This window comes from Pleurodeles waltl, chromosome 6, assembly GCF_031143425.1.
Source record: "Pleurodeles waltl isolate 20211129_DDA chromosome 6, aPleWal1.hap1.20221129, whole genome shotgun sequence".
Classification (NCBI taxonomy): Eukaryota; Metazoa; Chordata; class Amphibia; order Caudata; family Salamandridae; genus Pleurodeles; species Pleurodeles waltl.
This window is the reverse complement of record NC_090445.1, coordinates 855,449,208-855,474,276: the sequence shown is the minus strand read 5'-3', so window position 1 is coordinate 855,474,276 and position 25,069 is coordinate 855,449,208. Positions and strand designations below refer to the sequence as shown.

Genomic DNA, 25,069 nt, shown 5'->3' with positions numbered 1-25,069 from the left:
CTCTTGTCGCAAACAAGTCTATCTGAGGTGTTCCCCAGAGTTTGAAATAAGTGTTCAGTATTTGGGGGTGAATTTCCCATTCGTGGACCTGTTGGTGATCTCGAGAGAGATTGTCTGCGAGTTGATTTTGTATCCCTGGTATAAACTGTGCAATTAGGCGAATTTGGTTGTGAATTGCCCAATGCCAAATTTTTTGTGCTAACAGGCTTAACTGCGTGGAGTGCGTCCCTCCCTGCTTGTTTAGATAATACATTGTTGTCATGTTGTCTGTTTTGACGAGAATGTATTTGTGAACTATTATTGGTTGGAAAGCTTTTAGTGCTTGAAAAACTGCAAGAAGTTCTAGGTGATTGATATGCAGTTTTGTTTGATGTACGTTCCATTGTCCTTGTATGCTGTGTTGATCGAGGTGTGCTCCCCACCCTGTCATGGAAGCATCTGTTGTTATTACGTATTGTGGCACTGGGTCTTGGAAAGGCCGCCCCTTGTTTAAATTTATGTTGTTCCACCACAGAAGCGAGAGGTAAGTTTGGCGGTCTATTAACACCAGATCTAGAAGGTGACCCTGTGCTTGAGACCACTGTGATGCTAGGCATTGTTGTAAGGGCCTCATGTGCAGTCTTGCGTTTGGGACAATGGCTATGCATGATGACATCATGCCTAGGAGTTGTAATACCATCTTTGCTTGTATCTTTTGTGTTGGATACATGCGTTGTATGATGGTGTTGAAATTTTGAATTCTTTGTGGACTTGGAGTGGCTACTCCTTTTGATGTGTCTATTATGGCTCCCAGGTATTGTTGTACCTTGCGTGGCCGAATTTTGGATTTTGTGAAATTGACGGTGAACCCTAGTTTGAAGAGGGTTTGTATGATATGATTTGTGTGATTTGAGCACTCTATTAACGAATGGGCCTTGATTAGCCAGTCGTCTAGATATGGGAACACATGTATTTGCTGCCTTCTGATGTGTGCAGCGACTACCGCTAGACATTTGGTAAAGACTCTTGGTGCGGTTGTTAATCCGAAAGGCAGTACCTTGAATTGGTAATGTATTCCTTTGAATACAAACCTTAGGTATTTCCTGTGCGATGGGTGAATTGGTATATGGAAATAAGCATCCTTGAGGTCTAAAGTTGCCATGTAGTCGTGCAGCTTTAGCAATGGCAATACTTCTTGTAGTGTGACCATGTGGAAGTGGTCTGATTTGATGAAAGTGTTGACTACTCTGAGGTCTAGGATTGGTCTCAGTGTTTTGTCCTTCTTTGGTATCAGAAAGTACAGTGAGTAAACTCCTGTGTTTGTGTGTTTGGCACTAATTCGATTGCATTCCTTTGCAATAGTGCCTGCACTTCTATCTCTAGGAGATTGGAATGGTGTGTTGTTAAATTTTGTGCTTTTGGTGGTATGTTTGGAGGGAACTGTAGAAATTCTATGCAGTAACCATGTTGGATAATTGCTAGAACCCAAGTGTCTGTAGTGATTTTCTCCCATGCTCTGTAATAATGACCTATTCGTCCCCCCACTGGTGTTGTGTGGAGGGGGTGAGTGACATGTGAGTCACTGTTTAGTAGTAGGGGTTTTGGGGCTTTGGAATCTTCCTCTATTTCTAGGGAATTGCCCTCCTCTATATTGTCCCCGAAAACCTCCTCTATACTGTCCTTGGTAACTGGACGGTGTGGCTTGTGAGGTGCTGGCTTGTGTGCTTTGACCCCGAAACCCCCCTCGAAAGGGCGTTTTACGGAATGAGCTGTAATTCCCTCTGCTCTGCGGGGAGTAGAGTGCGCCCATGGCTTTGGCAGTGTCCGTATCTTTTTTGAGTTTCTCAATCGCTGTGTCCACTTCTGGACCGAACAGTTCTTTTTCATTAAAAGGCATATTGAGAACTGCTTGTTGAATCTCTGGTTTAAATCCAGACGTTCGGAGCCATGCATGCCTTCTGATAGTTACAGATGTATTAATTGTCCGTGCAGCTGTATCTGCAGCGTCCATGGAGGAGCGGATCTGGTTGTTGGAGATGGCTTGTCCCTCCTCAACCACTTGTTTTGCCCTATTTTGGAAGTCTTTGGGCAGATGTTCGATGAGATGTTACATCTCGTCCCAGTGGGCTCTGTCATAGCGCGCAAGTAGTGCCTGGGAGTTCGCGATGCGCCACTGGTTTGCAGCTTGTGCTGCGACTCTCTTACCAGCTGCATCAAACTTGCGGCTTTCTTTATCTGGGGGTGGTGCATCTCCAGATGTGTCAGAGTTGGCCCTTTTCCTAGCTGCTCCTACAACAACAGAGTCTGGTGGCAGCTGTGTTGTGATGAAAGCTGGGTCCGTAGGAGGCGCCTTGTACTTTTTTTCCACCCTTGGTGTGATTGCCCTACTTTTGACCGGGTCCTTAAATATGTCTTTTGCGTGCCGGAGCATACCAGGGAGCATAGGCAGGCTTTGGTAGGAGCTGTGGGTGGAGGAGAGTGTGTTGAACAAGAAATCATCCTCGACCTGTTCTGAGTGGAGGCTTACGTTGTGAAATTGTGCTGCTCTAGCCACCACCTGAGAGTACGCGGTGCTGTCTTCTGGTGGAGATGGTTTTGTAGGGTATGCCTCTGGGCTGTTATCTGACACTGGGGCGTCGTATAGGTCCCATGCGTCCTGGTCTTGGTCACCCTGGCTCATGGTGGTGTGAGCTGGGGAGTGTGATGGCGTTTGTGCTGGTGAAACGTTAATCACGGGCGGAGGAGAGGGTGGTGGTGTAACTCTTTTCACCACTTTTGGTTGTGGTGCTTGTTCCGTCTGGAACTCCAACCTTCTCTTTCTCCTAATGGGGGGAAGGGTGCTTATTTTTCCTGTCCCCTGCTGAATGAAAATACGTTTTTGCGTATGGTCCGCATCAGTTGCTTGTAGCTCTTCCTCAAACCTATGCTTCTGCATTTGGGAGGTTAGCGAGTGCTCTTCTGTATAAGAGCCTGAAGCTGGGTCGCTTGCAGTTTGTTTCGGCATCGAAACTTTCTCTGCGTGTTTTTTCGGCTCCGAGGTGACTTTTTTCCTTTTCGGGGCCGAAACCTCTCGGCGTCGATCTGTTTCGGTGCCGCTGTCTCGGCGTCGAGCCGTGTCCACACCGGCATCTCGGTGTCGAGGCTTGTCTCCAGCACTTTCTCGGTCCCGAGAAGGCTGCGTGCCGGTGTCTCGACCGGAGTCGGACGATCTCGGCACTGTTTGGGCCTTTTTCGGTGCCGACGGTCGGTCACCGATTTTATGGGTTGAGCCATGGCCTGGTGGCAGTGGCGTCCCCTGGGCCTTGTAAATGTTTCCTTGTGTGGTTTTCGACGTCTTACTCACGGTTTGTGTATCGTCGAATCCTTCGGAGTCTGAGTCTTGGATCGAGAAGGTACCTTCCTCTTCCTGTTCCTCGAACTCCCGTCGGGCTGTCGGTGCGGACGCCATTTGAAGTCTTCTGGCTCGACGGTCTCGGAGTGTTTTTCGGGACCGGAACGCACGACAGGCCTCGCAGGTGTCTTCGCTGTGCTCAGGTGACAGGCACAGGTTGCAGACCAAGTGTTGGTCTGTGTAGGGGTATTTATTGTGGCATTTGGGGCAGAAACGGAACGGGGTCCGTTCCATCGGCGTTCTTCAGCACGCGGTCGGGCCGACCAGGCCCCGATGGAGGATCGAAAAACTACCCCGAAGGGCACCGGAGCTCTTCGATCTTCGATGCGGTGTTGAATCTAAGTATGCCGATCCCGAACGCAACAATACCGACGAAAATCTTCCGAAATTAACTATTTTTTCTGTTCCGAAACTCGGAGCGACAGGAACACGTCCGAACCCGATGGCGGAAAAAAAACAATCGAGGATGGAGTCGACGCCCATGCGCAATGGAGACAAAAGGAGGAGTCACTCGGTCCCGTGACTCGAAAGACTTCTTCGAAGAAAAACAACTTGTAACACTCCGGCCCAACACCAGATGGCGAGCTATTGCAGAACATGCGTATCTACAGCGACAGATGCCATCGAACACAAAAACACTCATGAGTACTAACTGAAAAAAAAAACAGTAAAGGCAATAAGTCTCATCTTTGACAGCTACAGGCTAAAGCAATTATTTTTAGTCATGCTCCACAGCATAGGATCATGGGTAATGAAAATGTCACTTACCCAGTGTACATCTGTTCGTGGCATCAGTCGCAGTAGATTCGCATGTTCTGCAATAGCTCGCCATCTGGTGTTGGGCCGGAGTGTTACAAGTTGTTTTTCTTCGAAGAGGTCTTTCGAGTCACGGGACCGAGTGACTCCTCCTTTTGTCTCCATTGCGCATGGGCGTCGACTCCATCTTCGATTGTTTTTCCCCGCAGAGGGTGAGGTAGGAGTTGAATTGTAGTAATAGTGCCCATGCAATGGAGTGACTAAGTATGTACCTATTTAAGGTTGAGATGACACATATATAAATAATTGAAGGTAACTTCCAAACTGCTACAGGCTCCCGGGGAGGCGGGTGGGCACATGCGAATCTACTGCGACTGATGCCACGAACAGATGTACACTGGGTAAGTGACATTTTCAGTTCGATGGCATCTGTCGCTGTAGATACGCATGTTCTGCATAGACTAGTAAGCAGTTATTTCCCCAAAAGCGGTGGATCAGCCTGTAGGAGTGGAAGTAGTCTGAAATAATGTTCTTAATACAGCTTGACCTACTGTGGCTTGTTGTGCGGATAACACGTCTACACAGTAGTGCTTGGTGAATGTGTGAGGCGTAGACCATGTGGCTGCCTTACATATTTCTTGCATTGGGATGTTTCCTAGAAAGGCCATGGTAGCACCTTTCTTTCTGGTTGAGTGTGCCCTTGGTGTAATGGGCAGCTGTCGTTTAGCTTTAAGGTAGCAGATTTGGATGCATTTAACTATCCATCTGGCTATACCTTGTTTTGAAATTGGGTTTCCTGCATGAGGTTTTTGAAATGCAATAAAGAGTTGTTTAGTCTTTCTGATGTTCTTTGTTCTGTCGATGTAATACATTAATGCTCTTTTGACATCTAATGTATGTAGTGCCCTTTCAGCTACGGTATCTGGCTGTGGAAAGAACACTGGAAGTTCCACTGTTTGATTTAGATGGAACGGTGAAATAACCTTTGGCAAAAATTTAGGATTGGTCCTTAGGACGACTTTATTTTTGTGTAGTTGTATAAAAGGTTCCTGTATTGTAAACGCCTGAATCTCGCTTACTCTTCTTAGGGAAGTAATGGCGATGAGAAATGCCACCTTCCAGGTTAGGAACTGTATGTCGCAGGAGTGCATGGGTTCAAAAGGTGGACCCATAAGTCTAGTTAGGACAACATTTAGGTTCCATGAAGGAACAGGAGGTGTTCTTGGTGGTATAATTCTCCTAAGGCCCTCCATGAATGCTTTAATGACTGGTATCTTATATAGGGAAGTTGAATAGGTAGTCTGCAGGTATGCAGATATTGCTGCAAGGTGTATTTTAATGGAAGAGAAAGCTAGGTTAGATTTTTGTAAGTGAAGCAAGTAACCCACTACATGTTCTGGAGTTGTGTGTAATGGTTGTATTTGATTAATATGGCAGTAGCAAACAAACCTCTTCCATTTACTTGCATAACAGTGCCTGGTGGATGGCCTTCTGGCTTGTTTTATGACTTCCATACATTCTTGGGTAAGTTGTAAGTGCCCGAATTCTAGGATTTCAGGAGCCAGATTGCTAGATTCAGCGATGCTGGATCTGGGTGTCTGATCTTTTGGTTGTGCTGTGTCAACAGATCTGGCCTGTTGGGCAATTTGATGCAGGGTACCACTGATAGGTCTAGCAGCGTTGAGTACCAGGGTTGCCTTGCCCAAGTTGGTGCTATCAATATGAGTTTGAGTTTGTTTTGACTGAGTTTGTTTACCAGGTAAGGAATGAGAGGGAGAGGAGGAAAAGCGTAAGCAAATATCCCTGACCAGTTCATCCATAGGGCATTGCCTTGGGATTGTTTGTGTGGGTATCTGGATGCGAAGTTTTGGCATTTTGCGTTCTCCCTTGTCGCAAACAAGTCTATCTGAGGTGTTCCCCAGAGTTTGAAGTAAGTGTTCAGAATTTGGGGGTGAATTTCCCATTCGTGGACTTGTTGATGATCGAGAGAGATTGTCTGCGAGTTGATTTTGGATCCCTGGTATAAACTGTGCTATTAGGCGAATTTGGTTGTGAATTGCCCAATGCTAAATTTTTTGTGCTAGCAGGCTTAACTGCGTGGAGTGCGTCCCCCCCTGCTTGTTTAGATAATACATTGTTGTCATGTTGTCTGTTTTGACGAGAATGTATTTGTGAACTATTATTGGTTGGAAGGCTTTTAGTGCTTGAAAAACTGCTAGAAGTTCTAGGTGATTGATATGCAGTTTTGTTTGATGTACGTTCCATTGTCCTTGTATGCTGTGTTGATCGAGGTGTGCTCCCCACCCTGTCATGGAAGCATCTGTTGTTATTACGTATTGTGGCACTGGGTCTTGGAAAGGCCGCCCCTTGTTTAAATTTATGTTGTTCCACCACAGAAGCGAGAGGTAAGTTTGGCGGTCTATTAACACCAGATCTAGAAGGTGACCCTGTGCTTGAGACCACTGTGATGCTAGGCATTGTTGTAAGGGCCTCATGTGCAGTCTTGCGTTTGGGACAATGGCTATGCATGAAGACATCATGCCTAGGAGTTGTAATACCATCTTTGCCTGTATCTTTTGTGTTGGATACATGCGTTGTATGATGGTGTTGAAATTTAGAATTCTTTGTGGACTTGGAGTGGCTACTCCCTTTGATGTGTCTATTATGGCTCCTAGGTATTGTTGTACCTTGCGCGGCAGAATGTTGGATTTTGTAAAGTTGACGGTGAACCCGAGTTTGAAGAGGGTTTGTATGATCTGATTTGTGTGATTTGAGCACTGTATGAACGAATGGGCCTTGATTAGCCAGTCGTCCAAATATGGGAACACATGTATTTGCTGCCTTCTTATGTGTGCAGCGACTACCGCTAGACATTTGGTAAAGACTCTTGGTGCGGTTGTTAATCCGAAAGGCAGTACCTTGAATTGGTAATGTATTCCTTTGAATACAAACCTTAGGTATTTCCTGTGCGATGGGTGTATTGGTATATGGAAATAAGCATCCTTGAGGTCTAAAGTTGCCATGTAGTCGTGTAGTTTTAGCAATGGCAATACTTCTTGTAGTGTGACCATGTGGAAGTGGTCTGATTTGATGAAAGTGTTCACTACTCTGAGGTCTAGGATTGGTCTCAGTGTTTTGTCCTTCTTTGGTATCAGAAAGTACAGTGAGTAAACTCCTGTGTTTATTTGTGTGTTTGGCACTAATTCGATTGCATTCTTTTGCAATAGTGCCTGCACTTCTATCTCCAGGAGATTGGAATGGTGTGTTGTTAAATTTTGTGCTTTTGGTGGTATGTGTGGAGGGAATTGTAGAAATTCTATGCAATAACCATGTTGGATAATTGCTAGAACCCAAGTGTCTGTAGTGATTTTCTCCCATGCTTTGTAATAATGACCTATTCTTCCCCCCACTGGTGTTGTGTGGAGGGGGTGAGTGACATGTGAGTCACTGTTTAGTAGTAGGGGTTTTGGGGCTTTGAAATCTTCCTCTATTTCTAGGGAATTGCCCTCCTCTATATTGTCCCCGAAAACCTCCTCTATACTGTCCCTGGTAACTGGACGGTGTGGCTTGTGAGGTGCTGGCTTGTGTGCTTTGACCCCGAAACCCCCCTCGAAAGGGCGTTTTACGGAATGTGCTGTAATTCCCTCTGCTCTGCGGGGAGTAGAGTGCGCCCATGGCTTTGGCAGTGTCCGTATCTTTTTTGAGTTTCTCAATCGCTGTGTCCACTTCTGGACCGAACAGTTCTTTTTCATTAAAAGGCATATTGAGAACTGCTTGTTGAATCTCTGGTTTAAATCCAGACGTTCGGAGCCATGCATGCCTTCTGATAGTTACAGATGTATTAATTGTCCGTGCAGCTGTATCTGCAGCGTCCATGGAGGAGCGTATCTGGTTGTTGGAGATGGTCTGTCCCTCCTCAACCACTTGTTTTGCCCTATTTTGTAAGTCCTTGGGCAGATGTTCAATGAGATGTTGCATCTCGTCCCAGTGGGCTCTGTCATAGCGCGCAAGTAGTGCCTGGGAGTTCGCGATGCGCCACTGGTTTGCAGCTTGTGCTGCGACTCTTTTACCAGCTGCATCGAACTTGCGGCTTTCTTTATCTGGGGGTGGTGCATCTCCAGATGTGTGAGAGTTGGCCCTTTTCCTAGCTGCTCCTACAACGACAGAGTCTGGTGGCAGCTGTGTAGTGATGAAAACCGGGTCCGTAGGAGGCGGCTTATACTTTTTTTCCACCCTTGGTGTGATTGCCCTACTTTTGACCGGCTCCTTAAAGATGTCTTTTGCGTGCCGGAGCATACCAGGGAGCATAGGCAGGCTTTGGTATGAGCTGTGGGTGGAGGAGAGCGTGTTGAATAAGAAATCATCCTCGACCTGTTCTGAGTGGAGGCTTACGTGGTGAAATTGTGCTGCTCTAGCCACCACTTGAGAGTACGCGGTGCTGTCTTCTGGTGGAGATGGCTTTGTAGGGTATGCCTCCGGACTGTTATCTGACACTGGGGCGTCGTATAGGTCCCATGCGTCCTGATCTTGGTCACCCTGGCTCATGGTGGTGTGAGCTGGGGAGTGTGATGGAGTTTGTGCTGGTGAAACGTTAATCACGGGCGGAGGAGAGGGTGGTGGTGTAACTCTTTTCACCACTTTTGGTTGTGGTGTTTGTTCCGTCTGGAACTCCAACCTTCTCTTTCTCCTAATGGGGGGGAAGGGTGCTTATTTTTCCTGTCCCCTGCTGAATGAAGATACGCTTTTGCGTATGGTCCACATCAGTTGCTTGTAGCTCTTCCTCAAACCTATGCTTCTGCATTTGGGAGGTTAGCGAGTGCTCTTCTGTATAAGAGCCTGAAGCTGGGTCGCTTGCAGTTTGTTTCGGCATCGAAACTTTGTCTGCGTGTTTTTTCGGCTCCGAGGTGACTTTTTTCCTTTTCGGGGCTGAAACCTCTCGGCGTCGATCTGTTTCGGTGCCGCTGTCTCGGCGTCGAGCCGTGTCCACACCGGCATCTCGGTGTCGAGGCTTGTCTCCAGCACTTTCTCGGTCCCGAGAAGGCTGCGTGCCGGTGTCTCGACCGGAGTCGGACGATCTCGGCACTGTTTGGGCCTTTTTCGGTGCCGACGGTCGGTCACCGAATTTATGGGTCGAGCCATGGCCTGGTGGCAGTGGCGTCCCCTGGGCCTTGTAAATGTTCCTCTGAGTGGATTTCGACGTCTTACTCACGGTTTGTGTATCGTCGAATCCTTCGGAGTCTGAGTCTTGGATCGAGAAGGTACCTTCCTCTTCCTGTTCCTCGAACTCCCGTTGGGCTGTCGGTGCGGACGCCATCTGAAGTCTTCTGGCTCGACGGTCTCGGAGTGTTTTTCGGGACCGAAACGCACGACAGGCCTCGCAGGTGTCTTCGCTGTGCTCAGGTGACAGGCACAGGTTGCAGACCAAGTGTTGGTCTGTGTAGGGGTATTTATTGTGGCATTTGGGGCAGAAACGGAACGGGGTCCGTTCCATCGGCGTTCTTCAGCACGCGGTCGGGCCGACCAGGCCCCGACGGAGGATCGAAAAACTACCCCGAAGGGCACCGGAGCTCTTCGATCTTCGATGCGGTGTGGAATCTAAGTACGCCGATCCCGAACGCAACAATACCGACGAAAATCTTCCGAAATTAGCTAATTTTCCGTTCCGAAACTCGGAGCGACAGGAACACGTCCGAACCCGATGGCGGAAAAAAAAAACAATCGAAGATGGAGTCGACGCCCATGCGCAATGGAGACAAAAGGAGGAGTCACTCGGTCCCGTGACTCGAAAGACTTCTTCGAAGAAAAACAACTTGTAACACTCCGGCCCAACACCAGATGGCGAGCTATTGCAGAACATGCGTATCTACAGCGACAGATGCCATCGAACATATATATTTCAAAAAAGTGGTTCAGCCAGTGATAATGCAATTTGGGATAAGGCAGCACGGAGTGAGTGGAAGACATCCAAGAATCAAGAAGGAAGCACATACAACTGTGGGTAAACTGGTGGTGCTGGAGCATCAAGTCGACTAAGGGTGCAAGGGGCTGGGTTAGTAATCTCACAGGGTAGGCAGGAGTCCCTGGGTAAGAACAATGGAGGGAGGTTGGCGAGGCTCAGGAAGCACAGACGGGGTGGTGGGAGAACATGAAGAGCAAGGGAAGGTATGTGGGTAGGAAGCAACAATAGCAAATGAAGTAGTGTGAGCAAGAGGAACAGAGAATGGTAGAAGTACACAAAGGAGACAGCTGGAAAACACGAGTGCTTAAACAAAAAGAAAAACTGTGTTTGAAAAAAAAAAAAAAAACAACATTGAAGGATACAAGTAATGCGTCCATGCTCCAGGGCAGAGACTTACACAAGAAACCCAACAAAACATGATGAATAAGAAACCAGCAAAATGAGTGACAAGGAAGCTAACCAATGGTAAGCTAACAACTTCAACAGCACATGTGCCGTCTTACCCCAAGAACTAAAACGTAGTTCCCTTAAAATGTCAGGAGCTGAAGGCTACACCTCATCCATTTAAAAAGATGGTAAAGAAGCTATGCTCCACTGGAGGAACACACGAGAAGAGAATGAAAAGTCATTTAATAAGCGAATGAGTGACACAGCAGACAACTAATGGCATGGGCTGGTGCAAAAACCACTCCATGTTTTGGTATGGTCCACAAGGGGGCGTGGGGTATTTCCAAACCATATGGAGGGAAAACCTAAAAAGGCTGAGAAAAAGGGGATGAAAAAGTAGCACTGCCATTCTCTTCAAACAAATGAGGCATGTCATTAAATACTTTTCAGGCCCTGAAGCTGATAATCATCTTCTGGTGCATAGCTGTACTTTGGATTAACAGTTAGTTGCAAAAATGAGTAATAATGAACTTCCGGTCCACTGTGCTCAAGACGAACACAGAACCCACCACAATGCCTCACCTGAAAATTCAACATGATGCAGAACATCCTGGTTCTTCCAGAATTCTCTTGCATAGCTGAATATTCTCTTTTTAAATAAAAAGGAAAAGTAGGGCATTTCTGTGCATAATATTTTAGTTATGTTTGTGGGGGGCAGACTGACTTACACAACAAAGCAACATTCTGGATTTAATACAAGACTATACCTGGTGTACCATGAAAATGACAATTAACCAGCTAACGTGCAGTAATACAAACTTAACGTTGACCTTAACAGCCATCAGAACTGAAAAGAAAAACCACCTGCTTACCCGTGATCTCTGAAGTGAATATTGCATTCCTCTATAGTGCCAAATACTGAGAAGCGATGCTTTAGTTCAGCCCGTGTCATTACACCAGGGATTTTACCAATGTAGACAACACGACGCTCTTCCTGCGAAGAAAAAGAAAGTGCAGGAATGAGAGCATGGAAATAGAATATGAAAAATCTGAAGTTTTAAACATTAACCAAATTGAAAATTGTGTGCTAAACAGAGGAGAGTAGACACTTATAAATACACATGCAAGTTATAAAACAAAATAATACAACTAATGAAAAAGGAAGAGCAGCAGTTTGTGCCATGATATTCTTGATATAAGACCACCACCCCAGGAAGCCAGACCTCTCTGCCTCAGACATGGTAGTTCTGAGTGATATAGGAACAGACTACCCTAAGGTAACAATTTTCTAAACGAACGCTGCGCCCGATATGTGTTTGCACTTGGTGAGCAGTTGTAATTATTTGACAGAAGAAACCACAATATTACATCGGACCTGCGGGAAATGTAAGTAAGCAGGCAATTAATTCCTTAACTAACTTCTAGTTCCAGGTTCTGTTTCAGTGTAGCACACATCCGGACACTAGTTCTCAAACCCACTAAACCATGCGTGCACGAGCCAACCCTTGTTATGTAGGGCTTTGACATTTTGTGGGTGGTCAGTAACTTCAATAAATAAAACTAGCTTTCCAACAAACTCATGGTTCAACCTCTTTTGAGACTTGTGCAGTCTACGTCCACAAAGGCCACACAGAAACCCATTTTCTTTCCCGTGGCACGCAAAGTCCAAAAAATCATTGTATATGGACGAATGCCGTAGGAATAAACAAGAACTAATCCAAAATAAATCAATGGGCAAAATGTTTACACATGCATTCTGAATGTAACGAAAAAGTCAGGCCAACTTGAGTTAATTAACATAAGATGATAAATATATGGCCACTATATGGTAGGAACAGGCTTTCAGTTAAGTATGAGGCTGTTGGAAACCATTTCAAATTGTCTCGCCCTGTCAATATCATTCTACTACAAGACTGACTGTGGTTTCATCTGTAAACATATCATTCAGGTTCCCAAAAGGTATTAATCCAGCATATTTGGTAAATTCTTAACCAGTGTAAACAATTCTTTTAGACACTTTAAGCAAGACAGAGCAAACTACGCCTAGGGGTTTCCAATTACTTAATATATAAAAATATATGTTACAAAATGTATGCTTCAATATCAAAAGCAGTGGATTTTTATTTTTTTAGATACTTACGATTGCACGCTCCTGCTGGGATACTCTTCTTCTACGATAGTTTGCGCGGTTATCATAGTACTCATATCTGTTAAATTAAGATTACAAACCAAACATAAGAAAATATATAATAACATTCCATTAAAAGGTTTATGTTCAACCTCCATGACAAAGAAAAACACTAGCCTCTACTAGGCCCATAACCACTGTGCAAAGCTAAGGGCACGCGAACAGCCTTCATGTGGGAAAATAGATGAAAGAATCAGAAAAAAATGCAACAAAGGACTTTATCAGGCCATATTTAACCCCAATTCCTAGTAGTAATGAATGAAACCATTTATCATCCTGCTAATGAAACCTCTTCAGATCAAGAATTTTTTTTTTTAACTATAAACTTCAAGTCATGCAACTTCAACCTTACTCAGCAACAGAAATGCTTCTAGAACGTCATACTATCTTAGCTCGTTCCGGGATTCTTAAATAAAAATAAAAAAAACACTAAATCACAATACCCAAACCAGAGGACCAACAACCCAGGTTTTTACCTTCGAGAATAAGGCGATCGTGACCGAGAGCGCGACCTTGAACGGCTGTAGGACGTAGAGTAGGATCTGGATGAATAGGTTGTAGATGCAGATGACGACCTTCCCCTTGATCTACCACACGATCCACAACTTGATCTTGAAGAAGATCGAGATTTCTGAGAATTTCTCGACTTGTATCTGAAATTATACATGAAATAAAACAATCTCACAATCATCATGCTTGGAACACCACCAAGGAACATTATCCATAGAGTCCCCTCAAGACACCTGCACTGATTAACAGATTTTCCAAGCTATACTTAAGTTATAACACAAATTATAGGGGCTACTTTGATACAATCAGGCAATCACGAAACAAGCATTTAATTCAAAGGAGATGGACAGCGTTTTGTATTTTTCCGAAATATGCATCAGGTCAGAAAAATTTTGAATATTTAGAAAACATCACATAAAATTGAATAAGTGACTTGAACTAGCAGCCTTAAAAATGTGCACATAGGAAGTTGCCAATAAGCCAATCCCACCCTGGGGTACCATACACAGTCATAAGAAACGTTCCTACAAATAGGCCAAAGTTGTTTCAATATCGGATCCTGGTTTCCCCCCAAAAAACTTGGTAGTGGGAAAGGATATAGGGGATGTAAGGAAATGCCTCCTTGGCATGGTTACCCCCTGACTTTTTGCCTTTGCTGATGCTAAGTTTTGATTGAAAGTGTGCTGAGGCCTGCTAATCAGGCCCCAGCACCAGTGTTCTTTCCCTAACCTGTACTTTTGTTTTCACAATTGGCACACCATGGCATCCAGGTAAGTCCCTTGTAACTGGTACCCCTGGTACACCAAGGGCCCTGATGCCAGGGAAGGTCTCTAAGGGCTGCAGCATGTCTTATGGCACCCTTGGGACCCCTCACTCAGCACAGACACTGCTTGCCAGCTTGTGTGTGCTAGTGAGGACAAAACGACTAAGTCGACATGGCACTCCCCTCAGGGTGCCATGCCAATCTCACACTGCCTACAGGTATATATAAGTCACCCCTCTAGCAGGCCTTACAGCCCTAAGGCAGGGTGCACTATACCATAGGTGAGGGCATAAGTGCATGAGCACTGTGCCCCTACAGTGTCTAAGCAAAACCTTAGACATTGTAAGTGCAGGGTAGCCATAAGAGTATATGGTCTGGGAGTCTGTCATGCACGAACTCCACAGCACCATAATGGCTACACTGAAAACTGAAGTTTGGTATCAAACTTCTCAGCACAATAAATGCACACTGATGCCAGTGTACATTTTACTGTAACATACACCCCAGAGGGCACCTTAGAGGTGCCCCCTGAAACCTTAACCGACTACCCGTGTAGGCAGACTGGTTTTTACAGCCTGCCACACACCAGACATGTTGCTGGCCACATGGGGAGAGTGCCTTTGTCACTCTGTGGCTAGTAACAAAGCCTGTACTGGGTGGAGGTGCTTCACACCTCCCCCTGCAGGAACTGTAACACCTGGCGGTGAGCCTCAAAGGCTCACCCCCTTTGTTACAACACCCCAGGGCACTCCAGCTAGTGGAGTTGCCCGCCCCCTCTGGCCACGGCCCCACTTTTGGCAGCAAGGCCGGAGGAGATAATGAGAAAAACGAGGAGTCACTGGCCAGTCAGGACAGCCCCTAAGGTGTCCTGAGCTGACTAACTTAGAAATCCCCCATCTTGCAGATGGAGGATTCCCCGAATAGGGATGTGCCCCCCCTCCCCTCAGGGAGGAGGCACAAAGAGGGTGTAGCCACCCTCAAGGACAGTAGCCATTGGCTACTGCCCTCCTAGACCTAAACACACCCCTAAATTCAGTATTTAGGGGCGCCCCAGAACCTAGAAGATAGATTCCTGCAACCTAAGAAGAAGAGGACTGCTGAACTGAAAAACCTGCAGAGAAGACGGAGACACCAACTGCTTTGGCCCCAGCTCTACCGGCCTGTCTCCCCCCTTCTAAAGACACTGCTCCAGCGACGCGTTCCCAGGGTCCAGCAACCTCTGAAGCCTCAGAGGACTACCCTGCATCTAGAAGGACCAAGAACTCCCGAGGACAGCGGCTCAGCTCCCCAAAGACTGCGACTTTGCAACAAAGAAGCAACTTTAAAACAACACACGTTTCCCGCCGGAAGCGTGAGACTTTGAACTCTGCACCCGACGCCCCCGGCTCGACTTGTGGAGAACAAACACCACAGGGAGGACTCCCCGCCTACTACGAGACAGTGAGTAGCCAGAGTTGACACCCCTGAGCGCCCACAGCGACGCCTGCAGAGGGAATCCCGAGGCTCCCCCTGACCGCGACTGCCTGCTTCAAAGACCCGACACCTGGTAAAGACTCTGCACCCGCAGCCCCCAGGACCTGAAGGATCCGACCTCCAGTGCAGGAGCAACCCCCAGGTGGCCCTCTCCCTTGCCCAGGTGGTGGCTACCCCGAGGAGCCCTCCCCCCCCCCCCCCCCCCCCCCCTTGCCTGCATCGCTGAAGAGACCCCTTGGTCTCCCATTGATTCCTATTACGAACCCAACGCTTGTTTGCACACTGCACCCGGCCACCCCGTGCTGCTGAGGGTGTACTTTGTGTGGACTTGTGTCCCCCGCACACCCCCGGTGCCCTACAAAACCCCCCTGGTCTGCCCTCTGAAGACGCGGGTACTTACCTGCTGGCAGACTAACTGGGGCACCCCCTTCTCCATTGAAGCCTATGCGTTTTGGGCACCACTTTGACCTCTGCACCTGACCGGCCCTGAGCTGCTGGTGTGGTAACTTTGGGGTTGCTCTGAACCCTCAACGGTTGGCTACCTTGGACCCAAACTTGAACCCAGTAGGTGGTTTACTTACCTGCAAAAACTAAAACACTTACCTACCCCAGGAACTGTTGAAAATTGCACTGTGTCTAGTTTTAAAATAGTTATATGTCATTTATGTGAAAACTGTATATGCTATTTTGCTAATTCAAAGTTCCTAAAGTACCTACCTGAAATACCTTTCATTTGAAGTATTACATGTAAATATTGAACCTGTGGTTCTTAAAATAAACTAAGAAAATATATTTTTCTATACAAAAACCTATTGGCCTGGAATTGTCTCGGAGTGTGTGTTCCTCATTTATTGCCTGTGTGTGAACAACAAATGCTTAACACTACCCTCTGATAAGCCTACTGCTCGACCACACTACCACAAAATAGAGCATTAGAATCTCTTTTTGCCACTATCTTACCTCTAAGGGGAACCCTTGGACTCTGTGCATGCTATTTCTTACTTTGAAATAGTACATACAGAGCCAACATCCTACAGGGGATTTCTACAGATTCACAGTTGAAACAAACAGAAGAACAAAAAGGAGGGAGTTTCAGCACTCATTTTGTAAGAGACTTGACACTTGCCAGGTATGTTAGAATATCTTTTTGCAAGGTGTCTTTTGACACAATGTGTGACACATTAGTGATGAAGAGTTGGAACTAACCTTCCCTCTCCAGAAGCCTAAATGTAGCAGCACTACCATCGGACAAATTTGCCTGGATACTATTACAAAGCAACAATGCTCAATGTACTCCGACAGAGGATTATAGGGTATCGGTGAATTTAGAACAGCCTTGTTACGACCAAACCACAGCCAGCAGGGTTTGAGGTAGGTCAATGACCTATTCCAGACTCTCCTTCTCCCCCAGATGAGTTAAGTCACGTTAGAAATATTTTACCATCTTTCTTATAATGTAACTGCAGAGAGAACCAGGACAATTCATGCCAGGTCACAATGTGTATTGGCAAAGTCACCATCATGATCCTATGATTATTCACACGGATGCACAACATACCAATTACTTAGGACAACCTAACATCTGCAGCCTCCTCTACACCTCACTAATCACAAAGTCACTAGCAAAGACCTATCCACCACATAGGACATGCAGTTAATAGACTCAGTCATCACAAACCCTGTGCACTAGGAGCCTATGAAGCATGATTAGCCACCATTATCACATACATTCTGGGCACCTTCAGTCACAAAGACAGGACCATTCAACATCAGAATAAAAACAAACTGAGAAGAACTTGCTGTCATTCAGAAACCACACAGCCATGCACTCTACAATAATCCTCTAACCTCATGCCCATGAACTACCAACCATAGCGTCCACATCTCCACCTCCCAAACAATCCATAGCCACTCATGTAGCAGGCTGCCAGGGCACTGCAACATCTTCAGAAAAGAAATATAAAACATCATCACTCCCATGCACTACTTAATGTGATTCAGCCCTTCAAAACCATGCGGGAATTCATGCACTTTACCTTGAAGAAGTCCCAACAAGTGCCAGTAGCTGAACAACTCTACACACTCAATTCACTGGCTGACATAAGCCTGCAAAAAACGTATTGATGCAGAGGGAGTGGGTACAGCCCAAAGCAGTGAAACATTCCTAGGCCAGCGATAAGAGTCCAGTTGCCCAACAATGAAGGACTAAAAGAAAATCTTAGCTGTGTCTGCATGGAGGATGACCACAGGAACAGATGCTCACCTGGAGTCATGAACACCTGTAGGTAGCTGGCTGTTATCAGTGCAAGACGTTTATACCAGCAAGATGACTTCAAGGTAAACGATCCCCACTGAGATGTGTGTGAAACTAAAGTAACATATGCACCCAGGTAAAACCTGATCAGTCTTCCATCATTCCGTGGTCAGTAATGAAAATGTCACTTACCCAGTGTACATCTGTTCGTGGCATCAGTCGCTGTAGATTCGCATGTTTTGCATAGCTCGCCATCTGGTGTTGGGCCGGAGTGTTACAAGTTGTTTTTCTTCGAAGAAGTCTTTCGAGTCATGGGACCGAGTGACTCCTCCTTTTCTCTCCATTGCGCATGGGCGTCGACTCCATCTTCGATTGTTTTTCCCCGCAGAGGGTGAGGTAGGAGTTGAATTGTAGTAATAGTGCCCATGCAATGGAGTGACTAAGTATGTACCTATTTAAGGTTGAGATGATACATATACAAATAGTTGAAGGTAACTTCCAAACTGCTACAGGCTCCCGGGGAGGCGGGTGGGCACATGCGAATCTACAGCGACTGATGCCACGAACAGATGTACACTGGGTAAGTGACATTTTCAGTTCGATGGCATCTGTCGCTGTAGATACACATGTTTTGCATAGACTAGTAAGCAGTTATCTCCCCAAAAGCGGTGGCTCAGCCTGTAGGAGTGGAAGTAGTTTGAAATAATGTTCTTAATGCGGCTTGACCTACTGTGGCTTGTTGTGCGGATAACACGTCTACACAGTAGTGCTTGGTGAATGTGTGAGGCGTAGACCATGTGGCTGCCTTACATATTTCTTGCATTGGGATGTTTCCTAGAAAGGCCATGGTAGCACCTTTCTTTCTGGTTGAGTGTGCCCTTGGTGTAATGGGCAGCTGTCGTTTAGCTTTAAGGGAGCAGATTTGGATGCATTTAACTATCCATCTGGCTATACCTTGTTTTGATATTGGGTTTCCTGCATGAGGTTTTTGAAATGCAATAAATAGTTGTTTAGTCTTTCTGATGTTCTTTGTTCTGTCAATGTAATACATTAATGCTCTTTTGACATCTAATGTATGTAGTGCCCTTTCAGCTACGGTATCTGGTTGTGGAAAGAACACTGGAAGTTCCACTGTTTGATTTAGATGGAACGGTGAAATAACCTTTGGCAAAAATTTAGGATTAGTCCTTAGGACGACCTTATTCTTGTGTAGTTGTATAAAAGGTTCTTGTATTGTAAACGCCTGAATCTCGCTTACTCTTCTTAGGGAAGTAATGGCGATGAGAAAAGCAACTTTCCAGGTTAGGAACTGTATTTCGCAGGAGTGCATGGGTTCAAAAGGTGGACCCATAAGTCTAGTTAGGACAACATTTAGGTTCCATGAAGGAACAGGTGGTGTTCTTGGTGGTATAATTCTCCTAAGGCCCTACATGAATGCTTTAATGACTGGTATCTTATATAGGGAAGTTGAATAGGTAGTCTGCAGGTATGCAGATACTGCTGCAAGGTGTATTTTAATGGAAGAGAAAGCCAGGTTAGATTTTTGTAAGTGAAGCAAGTAACCCACTACATGTTCTGGAGTTGTGTGTAATGGTTGTATTTGATTAATATGGCAGTAGCAAACAAACCTCTTCCATTTACTTGCATAGCAGTGCCTGGTGCATTGGCCTTCTGGCTTGCTTTATGACTTCCATACCTTCTTGGGTAAGTTGTAAGTGCCCGAATTCTAGGATTTCAGGAGCCAGATTGCTAGATTCAGCGATGCTGGATCTGGGTGTCTGATCTTTTGGTTGTGTTGTGTCAACAGATCTGGCCTGTTGGGCAATTTGATGTAGGGTACTACTGATAGGTCTAGCAGCGTTGTGTACCAGGGTTGCCTTGCCCAAGTTGGTGCTATTAATATGAGTTTGAGTTTGTTTTGACTGAGTTGGTTTACCAGGTAAGGAAGGAGAGGGAGAGGAGGAAAAGCGTAAGCAAATATCCCTGACCAGTTCATCCATAGGGCATTGCCTTGGGACTGTTTGTGTGGGTATCTGGATGCGAAGTTTTGGCATTTTGCGTTCTCCTTCGTCACAAACAAGTCTATTTGAGGTGTTCCGCAGAGTTTGAAATAGGTGTTCAGAATTTGGGGGTGAATTTCCCATTCGTGGACCTGTTGGTGATCGAGAGAGATTGTCTGCGAGTTGATTTTGGATCCCTGGTATAAATTGTGCTATTAGGCGAATTTGGTTGTGAATTGCCCAACGCCAAATTTTTTGTGCTAGCAGGCTTAACTGCGTGGAGTGCGTCCCCCCTTGCTTGTTTAGATAATACATTGTTGTCATGTTGTCTGTCTTGACGAGAATGTATTTGTGAACTATTATTGGTTGGAAAGCTTTTAGTGCTTGAAAAACTGCTAGAAGTTCTAGGTGATTTATATGCAGTTTTGTTTGATGTACGTTCCATTGTCCTTGTATGCTGTGTTGATCGAGGTGTGCTCCCCACCCTGTCATGGAAGCATCTGTTATTACGTATTGTGGCACTGGGTCTTGGAAAGGCCGCCCTTTGTTTAAATTTATGTTGTTCCACCACAGAAGCGAGAGGTAAGTTTGGCGGTCTATTAACACCAGATCTAGAAGATGACCCTGTGCTTGAGACCACTGTGATGCTAGGCACTGTTGTAAGGGCCTCATGTGCAGTCTTGCGTTTGGGACAATGGCTATGCATGAAGACATCATGCCTAGGAGTTGTAATATCATCTTTGCTTGTATCTTTTGTGTTGGATACATGCGTTGTATGATGGTGTTGAAATTTTGAATTCTTTGGGGACTTGGAGTGGCTACTCCTTTTGTTGGGTCTATTATGGCTCCTAGGTATTGTTGTACCTTGCACGGCAGAATGTTGGATTTCGTGAAGTTGACGGTGAACCCTAGTTTGAAGAGGGTTTGTGTAAAGAAATGGCTCCCTGTTGCAGTTACCCCCCACTTTTTGCCTGATACTGATGCTGACTTGACTGAGAAGTGTGCTGGGACCCTGCTAACCAGGCCCCAGCACCAGTGTTCTTTCACCTAAAATGTACCATTGTTTCCACAATTGGCACAACCCTGGCACCTAGGTAAGTCCCTTGTAACTGGTACCCCTGGTACCAAGGGCCCTGATGCCAGGGAAGGTCTCTAAGGGCTGCAGCATGTCTTATGACACCCTAGGGACCCCTCACTCAGCACAGACACACTGCTTGCCAGCTTGTGTGTGCTGATGGGGAGAAAATGACTAAGTCGACATGGCACTCCCCTCAGGGTGCCATGCCAACCTCCCACTGCCTGTGGCATAGGTAAGTCACCCCTCTAGTAGGCCTTACAGCCCTAAGGCAGGGTGCACTATACCACAGGTGAGGGCATATGTGCATGAGCACTATGCCCCTACAGTGTCTAAGCAAAACCTTAGACATTGTAAGTGCAGGGTAGCCATAAGAGTATATGGGCTGGGAGTCTGTCAAAAACGAACTCCACAGCTCCATAATGGCTACACTGAATACTGGGAAGTTTAGTATCAAACTTCTCAGAATAATAAACCCACACTGATGCCAGTGTTGGATTTATTAAAAAATGCACACAGAGGGCATCTTCGAGATACCCCCTGTATTTTACCCAATTGTTCAGTGCAGGACTGACTGGTCTGTGCCAGCCTGCTGCTGAGAGACGAGTGTCTGACCTCATGCGGTGAGAGCCTTTGTGCTCTCTGAGGACAGAAACAAAGCCTGCTCTGGGTGGAGGTGCTTCACACCTCCCCCCTGCAGGAACTGTAACACCTAGCAGTGAGCTTCAAAGGCTCAAGCTTCGTGTTACAATGCCCCAGGGCACTCCAGCTAGTGGAGATGCCCGCCTCCTGGACCCAGCCCCCACTTTTGGCGGCAAGTCCAGGAGAGATAATGAGAAAAACAAGGAGGAGTCACTGGCCAGTCAGGACAGCCCCTAAGGTGTCCTGAGCTGAGGTGCCTCTGACTTTTTGAAATCCTCCATCTTGAAGAAGGAGGATTCCCCCAATAGGGATAGGAATGTGACCCCCTCCCCTTGGGAGGAGGCACAAAGAGGGTGTACTCACCCTCAGGGCTAGTAGCCATTGGCTACTAAACCCCCAGACCTAAACACGCCCTTAAATTTAGTATTTAAGGGCTTCCCTGAACCTAAGAATTTAGATTCCTGCAACAACAAGAAGAAGGACTGCCTAGCTGAAAACCCCTGCAGAGGAAGACCAGAAGACAACAACTGCCTTGGCTCCAGAAACTCACCGGCCTGTCTCCTGCCTTCCAAAGAACTCTGCTCCAGCGACACCTTCCAAGGGACCAGCGACCTCTGAATCCTCTGAGGACTGCCCTGCTTCGAAAAAGACACAAAACTCCCGAGGACAGCGGACCTGCTCCAAAAAGACTGCAACTTTGTTTCAAGGAGCAGCTTTAAAGACCCTGCAATCTCCCCGCAAGAAGCGTGAGACTTGCAACACTGCACCCGGCGACCCCGACTCGGCTGGTGGAGAACCAACACCTCAGGGAGGACCCCCGGACTACTCTACGACTGTGAGTACCAAAACCTGTCCCCCCTGAGCCCCCACAGCGCCGCCTGCAGAGGGAATCCCGAGGCTTCCCCTGACCGCGACTCTCTGAAACCTAAGTCCCGACGCCTGGAAAAGACCCTGCACCCGCAGCCCCCAGGACCTGACGGACCGGACTTTCACTGCAGAAGTGACCCCCAGGAGTCCCTCTCCCTTGCCCAAGTGGAGGTTTCCCCGAGGAAGCCCCCCCCTTGCCTGCCTGCAGCGCTAAAGAGATCCCTTGATCTCTCATAGACTAACATTGCATACCCGACGCTTGTTTCTACACTGCACCCGGCCGCCCCCGCGCTGCTGAGGGTGAAATTTCTGTGTGGGCTTGTGTCCCCCCCGGTGCCCTACAAAACCCCCCTGGTCTGCCCTCCGAAGACGCAGGTACTTACCTGCAAGCAGACCGGAACCGGGGCACCCCCTTCTCTCCATTCTAGCCTATGCGTTTTGGGCACCGCTTTGAACTCTGCACCTGACCGGCCCTGAGCTGCTGGTGTGGTGACTTTGGGGTTGCTCTGAACCCCCAACGGTGGGCTACCTTGGACCAAGAACTGAACCCTGTAAGTGTCTTACTTACCTGGTAAAACTAACAAAAACTTACTTCCCCCAGGAACTGTGAAAATTGCACTGTGTCCACTTTTAAAGTAGCTATTTGTCAATAACTTGAAAAGTATACATGCAATTGAAATGATTCAAAGTTCCTAATGTACTTACCTGCAATACCTTTCAAACAAGATATTACATGTTAAATTTGAACCTGTGGTTCTTAAAATAAACTAAGAAAAGATATTTTTCTATAACAAAACCTATTGGCTGGATTTGTCTCCGAGTGTGTGTACCTCATTTATTGTCTATGTGTATGTACAACAAATGCTTAACACTACTCCTTGGATAAGCCTACTGCTCGACCACACTACCACAAAATAGAGCATTAGTATTATCTATTTTTACCACTATTTTACCTCTAAGGGGAACCCTTGGACTCTGTACATGCTATTCCTTACTTTGAAATAGCACATACAGAGCCAACTTCCTACATTGGTGGATCAGCGGTGGGGTACAAGACTTTGCATTTGCTGGACTACTCGGCCAATACCTGATCACACGACAAATTCCAAAATTGTCATTAGAAATTGATTTTTGCAATTTGAAAAGTTTTCTAAATTCTTAAAAGACCTGCTAGGGCCTTGTGTTAGATCCTGTTTAGCATTTCTTTTTAGAGTTTAAAAGTTTGTAAAAGTTTGAATTAGATTCTAGAACCAGTTTTAGATTCTTAAAAAGTATTCCAACTTTTAGAAACAAAATGTCTAGCACAGATGTGACTGTGGTGGAACTCGACACCACACCTTACCTCCATCTTAAGATGAGGGAGCTAAGGTCACTCTGTAAAATAAAGAAAATAACAATGGGCCCCAAACCTACCAAAGTACAGCTCCAGGAGCTGTTGGCAGAGTTTGAAAAGGCCAACCCCTCTGAGGGTGGCAACTCAGAGGAAGAGGATAGTGAATTGGAGGAAGATTCCCCCCTACCAGTCCTATCTAGGGAGGACAGGGCCTCTCAAGCCCTGACTCCAAAAATACTAGTCAGAGATGCTGGCTCCCTCACAGGAGGGACCAGCACCTCTGAAATCACTGAGGATAACTCCAGTGAAGAGGACATCCAGTTAGCCAGGATGGCCAAAAGATTGGCTTTGGGAAGACAGATCCTAGCCATAGAGAGGGAAAGACAAGAGATGGGCCTAGGACCCATCAATGGTGGCAGCAACATAAATAGGGTCAGAGATTCTCCTGACATGTTGAAAATCCCTAAAGGGATTGTAACTAAATATGAAGATGGTGATGACATCACCAAATGGTTCACAGCTTTTGAGAGGGCTTGTGTAACCAGAAAAGTGAACAGATCTCACTGGGGTGCTCTCCTTTGGGAAATGTTCACAGGAAAGTGTAGGGATAGACTCCTCACACTCTCTGGAAAAGATGCAGAATCTTATGACCTCATGAAGGGTACCCTGATTGAGGGCTTTGGATTCTCCACTGAGGAGTATAGGATTAGATTCAGGGGGGCTCAAAAATCCTCGAGCCAGACCTGGGTTGACTTTGTAGACTACTCAGTAAAAACACTAGATGGTTGGATTCAAGGCAGTGGTGTAAGTAATTATGATGGGCTGTACAATTTATTTGTGAAAGAACACCTGTTAAGTAATTGTTTCAATGATAAACTGCATCAGCATCTGGTAGACTAGGACCAATTTCTCCCCAAGAATTGGGAAAGAAGGCGGACCATTGGGTCAAGACTAGGGTGTCCAAAACTTCCACAGGGGGTGACCAAAAGAAAGGGGTCACAAAACCTCCCCAGGGTAAAGGTGGTGAGACAGCCAAAACTAAAAATAGTAAAGAGTCTTCTACAGGCCCCCAAAAACCTGCACAGGAGGGTGGGCCCAGAGCCTCTTCACAAAACAATCCTGGGTACAAGGGTAAAAACTTTGATCCCAAAAAGGCCTGGTGTCGAAACTGTAGTCAGTCTGGACACCAAACTGGAGACAAGGCCTGTCCCAAGAAAAGTTCCACTCCAAACTCCAATCCAGGTAACACTGGAATGGCTAGTCTCCAAGTGGGATCAACAGTGTGCCCAGAGCAAATCAGGGTCCACACTGAAGCTACTCTAGTCTCTGAGGGTGGGGTGGATTTAGCCACACTAGCTGCCTGGCCGCCTAACATGCAAAAATACAGGCAGCAGCTCTTTATTAATGGGACAAGTGTAGCGGGCCTGAGGGATACAGGTGCCAGTGTCACCATGGTGACAGAGAAACTGGTTTCCCCTGGCCAATACCTGAC

At 46.4% G+C, this 25,069-nt stretch overlaps 1 protein-coding gene across 1 annotated transcript in view; it reads right to left on the bottom strand.

Moving 5' to 3' along the window:
* Positions 1 to 25,069, bottom strand: part of PPRC1 (PPARG related coactivator 1) — a 191,849-nt gene that overhangs the window by 65,171 nt on the left and 101,609 nt on the right. The window contains exons 10-12 of the mRNA XM_069239597.1: positions 13,137 to 13,313; positions 12,613 to 12,679; positions 11,345 to 11,466 (exon numbers count right to left, since the gene is read on the bottom strand). Of these exons, the coding sequence (XP_069095698.1) occupies positions 11,345 to 11,466; positions 12,613 to 12,679; positions 13,137 to 13,313 (366 nt within the window). The remainder of the gene's footprint in view (positions 1 to 11,344; positions 11,467 to 12,612; positions 12,680 to 13,136; positions 13,314 to 25,069) is intronic.